This window comes from Belonocnema kinseyi, chromosome 5 (assembly GCF_010883055.1).
Source record: "Belonocnema kinseyi isolate 2016_QV_RU_SX_M_011 chromosome 5, B_treatae_v1, whole genome shotgun sequence".
NCBI lineage: Eukaryota > Metazoa > Arthropoda > Insecta > Hymenoptera > Cynipidae > Belonocnema > Belonocnema kinseyi.
Window position 1 is genome coordinate 79208482 of NC_046661.1, and position 13429 is coordinate 79221910.

The 13429-nt window shown below is 22.9% G+C and overlaps 2 protein-coding genes across 3 annotated transcripts in view; one reads left to right on the top strand and one right to left on the bottom strand.

The window, feature by feature from the left end:
* Nucleotides 1-250: 250 nt before the first annotated feature.
* LOC117172746 overlaps nucleotides 251-13429 on the bottom strand; it is a 33996-nt gene continuing 20817 nt past the window's right edge. Inside the window, exons 1-3 of one of the 2 annotated variants that reach the window (XM_033360929.1) lie at nucleotides 9165-9464; nucleotides 876-931; nucleotides 251-764 (exon numbers count right to left, since the gene is read on the bottom strand). In XM_033360929.1, the coding sequence (XP_033216820.1) occupies nucleotides 413-764; nucleotides 876-931; nucleotides 9165-9362 (606 nt within the window). In that variant the 5' untranslated portion in view covers nucleotides 9363-9464 and the 3' untranslated portion in view covers nucleotides 251-412. Of the gene's footprint in view, nucleotides 765-875; nucleotides 932-9164; nucleotides 9465-13429 lie in introns of those variants that run through there. The other variant, XM_033360930.1, reaches the window with a different exon arrangement.
* Nucleotides 9819-13429, top strand: part of LOC117172745 (structure-specific endonuclease subunit slx1) — a 16530-nt gene continuing 12919 nt past the window's right edge. The window contains exons 1-2 of the mRNA XM_033360928.1: nucleotides 9819-10141; nucleotides 11506-11557. Of these exons, the coding sequence (XP_033216819.1) occupies nucleotides 9963-10141; nucleotides 11506-11557 (231 nt within the window). The 5' untranslated portion in view covers nucleotides 9819-9962. The remainder of the gene's footprint in view (nucleotides 10142-11505; nucleotides 11558-13429) is intronic.

Consider the following 13429-nt stretch of genomic DNA (forward strand, 5'->3'; position numbering starts at 1 on the left):
GAAAAAGTATAATTAAAAGACAATTTAATAAAAATAATATTAGATCAAGGTGGCCGCTAACTTAATTTTCGAAATTTCCTCATTATTTTCTCACCATTAATATTAAGAAACCTGAATTTTAATCGTGGAAAAATTTGAATCTAGAATCTTTTATAAAGACAAAAAAATTAAAATCTATTATCCTTGACAGTTATTGGAAGATTATTTGAAAAATTAAACAAAATAATCGGTTTTACTGACCCAAGTTTTATTTAACTTTCCTATCAAAATCTTAAAAGTATTAACAAACATTTTCTTCCCCAGCTCTACTTAAAATTCAAAAACATAAAAACTTATCAAAATTAATTAAAAATACAATTCGAATCTAGGAGTTTAATTTAATTTAAATAAATAAAAATTGTCTAGAATTAAGTTAAATTGGACCACTTCTGAATTTTCCGAGGTACTTAGCAGTTCGTTCCCGCTGAAGAGTTTCCTTTTCTTGTCGGACCATCTCGAGTTTTTCTTTCAAAATTTCCATTTTGAGGGTGTGTTCTTGCTGGCTGTTTTCCATTTCAAGACCCCAGAGTTTCATCCTCATTTCGTGTTCCTCTTGGAGTAATTTTTTTTCTTTTCGGATTTCCGCTTTGAATTCTTTGAAGAAAGTTTCTTCAAAAGCGGACATATCTTTCTTTGCTTTTTTGGAAGGACCAGCTTCTGTCACTTCATCAATTGTCTCAAGCCTCTCAATCTGCAAACCTGATGGTCCTGCCTCTTCCAATTGGCTGAAAAAATTTGTTAAATCCACTAAATAATAATTTTTTCAAGCTATTTGGATTTTATACTTTAAATAAGTTTAAAGTTGGAGAAAACAATATTATAAAGTATGTAGTTACCCATTTGTGGGGTTGACGATGTAAAAAATGTCTGAATACTCGTTCTCCACTGCATCCTGTAAACAAATATTCCTGAGCTTTCTTTACAATTTTTAATAATTTATATAATAATTTTCAAGCGGAGTTGCATGTTTGTCCAAACAAGAGGAAATTTCAAAAAAAGAAAATTATTTTTTTTTTTTTATCAAAAAACACGAATTTTCAACTGAAAAACGTACATTTCCCAACAAAAATATAAAAGTTTAACAAGCAGTTCAAACTTTACTGAAGATTTAAAATTTTAAATGATTAAATATCAAGTTTCAACAAAATAGTTAAACTTTGAACCAAACATATAGTTCTTTAACTGGGATGAATTTTCAACAACAAAAAATGGAATTTTCAACCAAAATTGTCACGTTTATAACAAAATTATTGAATTTTCAACAAAATAATTAATTTCATTGTTATGCAAAAAAAATCGATTCTCAACTGAATAGCTGCATTTATAACAAAAATAATATTTTTCAGCCAAACAGGTGAAATTTAAAATAAAAAAATGAACTTTCAACAAAATTGTTGAATCCTCAACAAGAAAAGATTAATTTTTAAAAAACCTGTTGCAATTTTATAAAAAAAAATACGACATTTTTACTAAAACCGACGAAATTTTAAAATAAATAGACGAATTTAAAAAAAAAGTTCAATTTTAAACCAAAAATCTTTCAGTTGAATTTTCAAAACAAAAATATATTTGTATTTTCAACAAAATAATTGATGTTTTTTTAACAAAAAAAAGGATCTTTCAGTCAAAATAGTCAAATCGAATTTGTAACCTGATAAATTTTCGAATAAAATTATAAATATTCGATTGAAATAGTTAAATTTTTAGCTTAAAAAATTAATTTAAAAAAAAATTTCAACAAAATATATGTATTTTAATGAATAATGTAACGTTAGATATTTCAACTATAAAAAATTTTAATTTTAAACAAAAAATAGTTAAACTCATAAAAAAACGAATTTTCAGCAACATAGTTGAATTCTCAATCAAACAATAAAAATTTGCAACCGAACAGTTAAATTAAAATAAAAAAATAAACCAAAAACACAAATTTTGAACAGAAGGAAAATGTAATTTCTCCTTCAGTGTAATTTTCAACATCAAAATATCAACTTTCAACGGAAAAGTTGAAGTTTCAATCAATGAAGATTAATTTTCAACAAATAATTACAAAATTTATACTAAAATGGATAAATTTTTAAACCAAAAAGACGAATTAAAAAAAAAGAAATTAATGATAAAGCAATAACGATTTCATTTGAAATTTCAAAAACAAAAAATCACTTTTTAACAAAATTGTTGATTTTTCAACCAAATAATCAAATTTTTAACTCAGCAATAACATTTAAAAAAATGAATTCTCAGCTTAACAGTTGAATTTTTAAGAAAAAAATTTGTTTAATTAATAAAGAAAAGAAACAAATTTTCTACTAAAACGATGCCTCTTCAACAAAAAACAAAATGATTTTTGAAGAATGTCGTTTTACCTTCAACCGAGTAGTTCAATTTAAAACCACAAAAAATTGATTTTTAACAGAAAAAATTATTTTTACAGAAAAATTATTTTTAATAAAATTGTTGAATCCTCAAACAAAGAAGATTAGTTTTCAAACAAAAAGTTACATTTTGATCAAAAAAATATGAAATTTCTACTAAAACAGATGAACTTTTGATTTTGTAACCAAAAAGAATAAGTTTTTAACAAAATTGTTGAATTGTCCTCTAAACAATTAAAATTTTTACTAAATGATAACAGTTTTGAACAAAAGAGATGAATTCTTAGCTAAAATATTTGCGTTTTTAGCAAATAGGATAAATTTTTTTACCAACTTGATGAATTTTTAACCAAAAAAATCTCTTTCAGTCAAAATATAAAAATCGAATTTTCAACCCGATCAATTTTCGAATAAAATTATGAATATTCAACAGAAATAGTTAAAACTGCGCTTAAAAAATTAATTAAAAAAAAAAAACAAACAAACTATTTTTAACAATGTGGTTAAACCTTTGATCAAATAGTTCAATTGTTTATCAAAAAGATGAATTTATAACGAATCATGTAATAGAAGATATTTCATCCATAAAAAATTTTAATTTGAAACCACAAACAGTTGAGTTAAACCAAAAATAATAATTTTCAACCAAATTGTTGAATCCTCAACAAAAGAAGATTAATTTTCATCCAAAAATATGAAATTTCTACTAAATACCAAAATATTAACTTTTAACAATAAAGATGAATTTTCCAAGAGAAAGTATCATTTAAAAAAAATGTTGAATTTTTAAGAAAATAATTAAATTGTGCACTAAGGAATAACATTTTTAAACGAAAAAGATTAATTCTCAAATAAAGCGTTAGATTTTTAACCAAAAAAAGATTTTTCAGTCAAAAAAGAAAAATTGAAATTTCAACCGGATGAATTTTCGAATAAAATTATAAATGTTCAACAGAAATAGTTAAATGTTTACTTTAAAAAATTAATTTTCAACAAAAAAAAACTGTTTTTTAATAATGTGGTTAAAGCTTCGATCTTCCAAAAAATATGAATCTTTAACGAATTATGTAATAGTAGATATTTCAACCAAAAAGTTGTTTAATTTTGAAACATAAACAGTTGAATTAAACGAAAACTAATAATTTTCAACAAAATTTTTGAATATGCAATGAAAGAAGGTTAATTTACAAACTAAGACTTACATTTTTATCCAAAAATATATGCTTTCCATTAAAACAGATGAAATTTCAGAACAAATAGACGACTTTAAAAAAAAAGTTCAAATTTTTTGACCAAGAAAGATTCGAGTTGAATGTTCAAAACCAAAATATTAACTTTCAACAAAAAAAGATGAAATTTCAAAGAAAAAGAATCACTTTTTAAAAAAATGGTTGAATTTTTAACAAAATAATTGTTTTTTTACTAAGTGATGAGATTTTTAAACAACAAAGATAAATTTTTAAATAAACAGTTGCATTTTTAACAAAAAAATATTTTTTAGTCAAAATGGAAAAATCCAATTTTCAACTGGATGAATTTTCGAATAAAATTATGAATATTCGAATGAAACAGATAAATTTTCAGTTTAAGAAATTAATTTTGAACAGATAAAATTATTTTTTAACAAAGTCGTTCAAGCTTTGACGAATTAGTTCAGTTTTTCATAAAAAAAAAGATGAACTTTTAGCGAATAATGTAACAGAAGATATTTCACCCAAAAACAATTTTCATTTTAAACAAATAAATTTTTAAAACAAAAAGACGAATTTTCAAATAAAAAGTTCAAGTTTTTCAACCAAGTAAGGTTTCAGTTGAATTTTCAACAAAAATATAAATCTTCAACAAAAGAGTTAAATTTTCAACTAGAAAGAATAACTTTTTAACAAAATTGTTAAATTTTCCTCTCAATAATTAAAATGTTCACTAAGTGATAACAGTTTGGAACAAAAGAGATGAATTCTCAACTAAAATATTTTGCATTTTTAGCAAATAAAATAAAATTGTTTACCAAATTGATGAATTTTTAACAACAAAAAAAAACAACTTTCAGTCACAATAGAAAAAATGAATTTTCAACCAGATAAATTTTGGAATTTTTAATTTTAAAACAAAAACAGTTGAGATAGATCAAAAATACTAATTTTCAACAAATTTGTTGAATACTCAACCAAAAAAAATTAATTTTCAACAAAAAACTATTTTTTTAACAAACTTTTCAAAGCTTCGATCAACCAGTCCCATTTTCCAACAAAAAGATGAATTTTTAACAAATAATGTAATAGTAGATATTTCAATCAAAAAATTCTTTAATTTTTAACCAAAACCAGTTCAATTAAAACAAAAATAATAAATTTTAAGAAAATTGTTGAATACTCATCCAAAAAAGATTAATTTTAAAACAAAAAGTTACATTTTTATTCAAAAAATATGAAATTTATACTAAAACAGATAAATTTTAAAAGCAAAAAGAAGAATTAAAAAAAGTTGAATTTTCAACAAAATAATGAATTTAATTTTTAAATGAAAAAAATTAATTCTCAACTAAACAGCTGCATTGATAACAAACAAAAAATTCAGCGAAAGGGGACAAAACAAATTTTCAACCAAACAGATAAAATTTAAACTATAAATATGAATATTAAACTGGAATAGTTAAATATTTAGTTAAAAAATGAATTTCCAACAAAATTGTTGAATCATCAATCAAAGAAAATTAAGTTTAAAAAAAAACTCTTGCATTTTTATTAAAAGAATACAAAATTTCTACAAAATAGATGAATTTTAAAAACAAAAAGATGTATTTTTAAAAAAAAGTTCACTTTTCAACACAAAAATATCAATTTTTAGTAAAAAATTTGGTTTTTAAACCAGAAAGAATAAATCTTTAACAAAGTTGTTTAATTTATTTGCAGTAAAAAAATAAAGAAATTTACCAAAATGATGTTTTTTTAAACCCAAAATAGATTTTTCAGTCAAAATAGAAAACAGAAAATAGAAAATTCGACTGAAATACTTAAATTTTCGGTTTGAAAAAATATATTGCGACAAAATAATTATTTTTTAACAAAGTGATTCAAGCTTCGACGAAAAAGTTCAATTTTACACCAAAAAAGACGAATGTTCAAAAAACAATAGTTTAAGCTTTTTAACCAAGTAAGTTTTCAGTTGAATTTTCAAAACCCAAATATGAATCATCAACAAAATATTTGAATTTTCGTCGAGAAAGAATAACTTTTTAATAAAATTGTTCAATTTTTCTCTAAAAAATTAAAATTTGCACTAAGTGATAACAGTTTTAAACAAAAGAGATGAATTGTCAACTAAAATATTTTGGATTTCTAGCAAATAAGATAAAGTTTTTTTACCAAATTGATGAACTTTTAACCAAAAAAACATCTTTCAGTCAAAATAGAAAAAACCAATTTCCAACTAGATAAATTTTTGAATTTTGACTTACAAAACAAGAACAGTTGAGTTAAACCAAAAATACTAATTTTCAACAAATTTGTTGAATACTCAACGAAAAAAGATTTATTTTAAAACAAAAAGTTACATTTTGATCCAAAAAATATGAAAGTTCTACTAAAACAGATGAATTTTCAAAGCAAAAAGACAAATTTTAAAAAAGTTGAATTTTCAACAAAATAATTAATTTAATTTTTAAATAAAAAAGATGAATTCTCAACTAAACAGCTGCATTTCTAACAAAAAAAAAAGATGTCAGACAAAGGGGACAAAACTAATTTTCAACCAAACAGATGAAATTTAAACTATAATTATGAATATTAAACTGGAATAGTTTAATCTTTAGTTAAAAAATGAATTTTCAACAAAACTTTTGCATTTTTATCAAAACAATAACTTTTTAACAAAATTGTTTAATTTCTTCTGAACAATTAAAATTTTCACTAAATAATAACAATTTTGACCAAAACAGATGAATTCTCAACAAAAATAGTTTCATTTGTAGTAGAAAATCAAAATTTCTACCAAAATGATGTTTTTCTTTAAACAAAAAAAGATTTTTCAGTCAAAATAGAATACCGAATTTTCAACCAAATGAATTTTCAAATAAAATTATGAATATTCGACTGAAATAGTTAAATTTTCGATTTGAAAAAATATTTTTCGACAAAATAATTATTTTTTAGCAAAGTGATTCAAGCTTCGACGAAAAAGTTCAATTTTACACCAAAAAAGAAGAATGTTCAAAAAACAATAGTTTAAGCCTTTTAACCAAGTAAGTTTTCAGTTGAATTTTCAATGCCAAAATATAAATCTTCAACAAAAGATTTAAATTTTCAATCTGAGAGAATAACTTTTTTCAAAAATTGTTCAATTTTCCTCTGAATAATAAAATTTTGCACTAAGTGATAACAGTTTTAAACAAAAGAGATGAATTTTGAACTAAAATAGCTGCATTTTTCGCAAAAAAGATCAACATTTCTACCAAATTGATGAATTTTGAACCAAAAAAAATCTTTCAGTCAAAATATAAAAATCGAATTTTCAACCAGATAAATTTTCGAATCAAATTATAAATGTTCAACCGAAATAGTTAACCAAACAAAAGAAAAATTGTTTAATTTTAAAATAAAAACAGTTGAGTTAAACCAAAAATACGAATTTTTAACAAATTTGTTGAATCCTCAACTAAAAAAAGATTAATTTTAAAACAAAAAGTTAAATTTATATCCAAAAATATGAAATTTCTACTAAAACAGATAAAATTGCAAAACAAAGACGAATTAAAAACAAAGTTCAAATTTTCAACCACGAAAGATTCCAGTTGAATGTTAAATATCGAAATATTAACTTTCAACAAAAAATATAAATTTTTAATGAATAGTGCAATAAGAGATATTTCAACCAAAAAATTGTTTAATTTTAAAACAAAAACAGTTGAGTTAAACCAAAAATACTAATTTTCAACAAAATTGTTGAATCCACAACCAAAGAAGATTTATTTTCAAACAAAAGGTTATATTTTTAATTTTAAAAATATGGAATTGATAAAAAAAAATGAATTTTAAAAACAAAAAGACAAATTTTCAAATAAAAAGTTCAAAATTTTCAACGAAGTAAGATTTCAGTTGAATTTTCAACAACAAAATATAAATCTTCTACAAAAGAGTGGAATTTTCAACCAAAAAGAATAAATTTGTAACAAAATTGTTCAATTTTCCTCTAAATAATAAAAATTTTTCACTAAGTGATAACAATTTTGAACAAAAGAGATTAATTCTCTACTGAAATATTTTGAATTTTTAGCAAATAAGAGAAAATTTTTTATCAAATTGATGAATTTTTACCAAAAAAATATTTTTAACAGTAATAGTTCAATAATCAGTTAAAAAATTAATTTTAATAAAAAACCAACTATTTTTTAACAAAGTTGCCAAAGCTTCGACCAAGTATTTCAATTTTCCAACAAAAAGATGAATTTTTAACAATTAATGTAATAGTAGATATTTTAAACAAAAAATGGTTTAATTTTGAACCAAAAAGAGTTGAGTTAAACCAAAACTACTAATTTTCAACGAAATTGTTCAATCCACAACTAAAAAAGATTAATTAAAAAAAAGATACATTTTTATCCAAAAAATATGAAATTTCTACTAAACAAGATGAATTTTCAAAGCAAAAGGACGAATTGCAAAAAAATTGAATTTTCAACAAAATTGTTGAATTTTCAACCAAAGAAGATTAATTTTCAAATAACAGTTTGCGCTTCTATCCAAAGAATACAAAATTTCTACTAAAATAGATGAATTTTTTTAAAAAGTTCACTTTTCAGTACAAAAATATAAATTTTCAGAAAAAAATTGAGTTTTCAGCCAGAAAGAATCACTGTTTAACAAAATTGTTAATTTTACTCTGAAAAATTTAAATTTTTACAAATTCTCAACTAAAATAGTTGCATTTCTAGTAGAAAAGATCAAGATTTCTACAAAATGGATGTTATTTTTTAACCAAATGAATTTTCGAATAAAATTAGGAATATTCGACTGAAATAGTTAAATTTTCGGATTAAAACAATTAATTTTCAACAAAAAACAATTATTTTTTAACAAAGCGATTCAAGCTTGGAATGATTATCTCAATTTTCTAACAAAAATATAAAAGTTATGTTTTGATAAAAAAATATGAAATTTCTACTAAAACAGATGAATTTTTGAAATAAAAAGACAAATTGTAAAAAAGTGGAATTTTCAACCAAGGAAGGTTTTAGTAGAATTTACAACGCCACAATATGATTAAAAAAATAAAGTGTTTCTTCCATAATTTTTTCCTTGCTCTTTTTTAATTTTTCCTGAAAATTAATATTAAAATACCAGAATCTTAATCTTGTGAGATTTTTAACACAGAATCTTTCCTAAATGGAAGAAAAAACAATTTAATTTAATTTAATTTTTCTTTTTTATAATTAATTTTATTAGTGTTATTCCTATTATTTTTCCTGACTTTTGCAATTTTTTTTTAAATCTTGACAGTAAAATAATTTTCAAATGAGTTAACTAGATTAGGAATATTACAATTCTTTTTCATTAAACAATACAATTTTCTTTTCTAGAAAACTAAAATATGAATTTCTAAAAACAGAAAAAATCTGCGCAGCTCCATTACTATTCTTAAAACATATTTTCTCGGCACAATAAAGTACAAAAATGTCCGATTTTTGACCGGAAATAGACAAAAAAAAAACTAACCAAAAAATGATAATAAACAATTCACAAAAAAACAACTCACCGTCAAAGACGGAAACAAATAAGGCGCTACATCTCCAGAAGTTGGGGAAGTGATTCCGTTTTCAAAATTATATTCGGTATTCGTAAAAAATGTGCCATTTTGTACTTTTGGTAAAAAAGTTAGGTCACTTGGACTGTCCTCAAAGAAATTATCCATGTTTTCCTTTCCCTCTTCATCAAAGTGATTCGAATTTTCCATTTTTTATCAGTAAATGTTTCAGGTCCACAATCCTCGAATAAAAATACAAAATATTATATTAAAAATAACCGAAAAGTAGAACGTGAACAGAAATAACTTCTGGAACTCCAAAACGCTTCGAAATCTTCGGCACTTCGAAATACTGCGCGTTCTAACAAGCATTTTATGCGCAAATTCAGCTTTGCTTTTCTGCGCACGTGCCCTCAGTTCCGCTAATACAAAGATACGAAATCTAGAAAATTTGATATTATCGTGAACTAGAATAACAATTTCAACTAGAAAATATAATGTATCTATATAAAAAAGATTATTGGAAACTATTGTTTTTCTACTTTTCTCACAAAATTCAATTATTTCTCTTTATCTGGAAAGGTCTTTTTTATTCTTGTGGTACCTAGCCTGTCAGTGAAAACCGCCATAAAATCAGCTGACGATCAAAATCAAAACAATAACACAGTCTTTCAAACAAATCAATTTTTAAAAGAAATGATCATTTGTTCAGCCAATATTGATTTCTTTAATTATCGTGCATGTTAATTGGGTGGAAATTAACCCAGAAATTGTTCAGTTGAGTTTTTCTATGGGTAATTTTGATTCGAGATGGAAGAACCGGACGTGATTGAACATTTTTTTGGAGTTTATCTTTTGTATTGTATGAATGAAAAATACAAAGGCAGAACTTATATTGGTTACACGGTGGATCCAAATCGTCGATTAAAACAACACAATGCAGGAAAAGAATTCGGAGGTGCCTACAAAACTAGCAATAAAGGACCATGGTAAATATAACCTCAATTTCCTCTTTAAATCTTAAGATTTTAATGCTTTTTTATTCTAATTTTTGATTTTAAAATCGGAAAGTTTATTGACTAATAGCTTTAAATTAGGTGATAAAATGTATGGTAGTTGAATATTCAACATGTGTAGATTTGATCAATTTGATGGATCTTTCAATTTTGTTGGTTATGTTTGACTTTTGGAATGGAGAAAAAAAATTTATATTGATTAAATTTTCCTTTTTTTCTCCAATTTGAAAAATTGACAGTCTTTTTTTTTTTAATTTGATAAAATTGATTATTGAATTATCAAAAAAATAAAATTGCTGGTACCGATAAATTTAAAGCAAAATGTAGATTTTTGAAGATTTAAAAATAAAATTTGAAGCAAAATGTCGATTTTTTCAAGATTTTGAACATTTAAATGATTTTTTTAAATTTCGCAAAAAGAATGAAGAAGATTTCAAAGCAAAATTTTAGAACAAATTCGAAAAAATTTGAGAGATATTTAGAAATTTGGAAAAGTTGCAAAAACAATTGTATTTTTAAAAAAATTCGAATTTTGAACAAAAACATTAGCTTTTCAAGACTCTTATTTTACAAGATTTAATTTGTGAGAGTATTTAAAAAGATTTGATAACATCCCAAAAGATTTTCAAAATAATCAAAAAAGAATCTGGAAGATATGAAGAATATTTTTTTAATTTTGTAGAATTTAATAAAAATTTAAGAAAAATTCTAATCATTCCAAGAGATATTTAGAATTTTTCAAAAAAATTAAAACTAAATGTAGATTTTTTATGATTTCGAAATAAAATTTTTAGGGTATTTTAAATATTTGGAAAGATTACAAGATAATAAAAATTTTTTTTAAGATTCCTGGAGTATTTAAAGTCATTATGTGGGTCTCAAAGTTATTGTTGAGCTAATATTTAGATTTTTTTTATTAATTCGAGACAGTTTAAAAAATATTTTAAAATTTTTGAATTTTTAAAAGATCGAAAATATTTAAAAACTTTGAAAGATCCGTCGAAGATTCATCAGTTTAGTTCAAAATACATTTCTTTGCTTGAAAATGTAAATATTTCGATAAAAATTCGCATTTTTTCGTACAGGAAATTCATAAATTTAACCGAAATTCCAACTTTTTTCTATTATTGTACATAATAGATACTATGAAATATAAAAATGTTGTATTAATATTCATTTTATATTTTAATTAAAAAATATCGCCCGTGTTTCATTTTGATTTTTTTTTAAATTATTGAGTATTTAATTAGCTTACAAATCTGTTTTTTTTATTATTTATAAAATGCGGACAATTTAATTTTGGTTCGCAAATGGAAAATAAGTGTAATTTTTTACAGGAAAATGGTTTTAATTGTTCACGGATTTCCTAATTCTACTTCCGCTCTTACGGTAAGTGTAAAAATATATTTTCAAAATTTTCAATAAAGGCGGATCAACAACTACTTAAATTCTTTAAACTTAAAATTTAACTATTCCATTTTTGCTTGAAAATCTATAATTTTTAGTTAAAAATTCGACCATTACAATTTTAATTGAAAATTCATCTTTTTGGTTGAAAATTCAACTATTTAGTTAAAAGTGGAATTATTCTTTAATAATCATTTATTTGGTTGAAAGTCGAACTACAATGTTAAAAATTGATTTTATTAATTGAAGATTTAATCATTTTATTAAAAATTAATTTCTTCTTAAAAAACATATGTTTTTTAGTTGAAAATTCAACTGTTTCATAGCAAATTAGTATTTTTTGACTTAAAAATGAATTGCATTAATTGAAACTTGAACCATTCTAATTCTGGTGGAAACTTGATTATTTTCAGTCAAAAATTCAAGTTTCATTATTTTTGAAGATTCACCATTTTAGTTGAAACTTTATCACTTTGGTTGATTTTTTTTATTAATCAATCATTTGTACTAATATTGCCAAATATTTCACTAAGATTTTAAATATGTATAAAAGATTTCACAAAGGCATAAATGATTTTCCAATGATTTCAATATTCACAAATGTTTAAAAAATATTTCGAAGATTTCCTAGGATTTCATAAAGATTTTACAAATATTTTAATGATTTTCCCAAGATTTTAAATATTTCGAACAGATTTAAACTATTTTACAAATATTATCAAATATTTAAAAATATATTTTTAAAAGATTTCATTGATTTTCTAAAGATTTCACAAAGCTTTTATTGCAATGATTTTTCAAGGATATTAATCATTTGACAAATATGATCAAATATTTATAAAATATTTGAAATATTTCGCAAAGATTTCAACAATTTCGCAAATGTTTCTAAATATTTGAAAGATTTGATAAAGATTTCAATGATTTTCCAAAGATTTCAACAATTTAAAACAAATTTCAAGAATATTTTAAATATGTTAAATAGATTTCAATGATTTCCCAAAAAAATGTCAAAGATTTCACACAAGTTTCAAATATTTCGGATAGATTTAAAAGATTTGGCAAACATTTAAATGATTTTCCAAAGATTTCAATCGTTTAAAAAATATGATCAAATATTTATAAAATATTTGAAATATTTCGTATAGATATCACAAAGATTGCAAGGATTTCCCAAAGATATCACAAATATTTAAAGAATTTCGCAAAGATTTCGGATAGCTTTAAAAGTTTTCACGGACTTCAAAGATTTTTCAAAGATTTTCCAAAGATTTCAAACAATTTCACAAATTTTTCTAAATATTTGAATTTTTCAACAAATACTTCAATGATTTCCCAAAGATTTCAAAAATTTCACAAATGTACCGAAAAATTCAAAAATATTTTAAGTATTTTATACAGATTTCAATGATTTTCCAAACATTAAAAAAATTTCAAAAAGATTTCGTAAATATTTGGTGTAAATTTGGAAGATTTCACAAACATTTAAATGATTTTCCAAAGATTTCAACCGTTGAAAAAATATGATCAAATATTTTTAAAATATTTAAAATATTTTGCAAAGATTTCTGAAGGTTCCACAAAGATTATAATGAATTCCCAAAGGTATAACAAATATTTTAAAGATTTTGGATACATTAAAAATATTTCACAAAGATTTTAATGATTTTCCAAAGATTTCAATTATTATTAATATTTTATTATTACACCATTAAGCCATTTCCCTTTTGGGGCAGGCGTGACTCACTCGGTAGGGGAAAGGAGTAGTGTGTGGAAGGGATAGAGATTTTTCAGATTGATCCAGAATTCTCGTGCTATTGAAGTAAATAACACGTTCGTTCCGCAACACTGCTC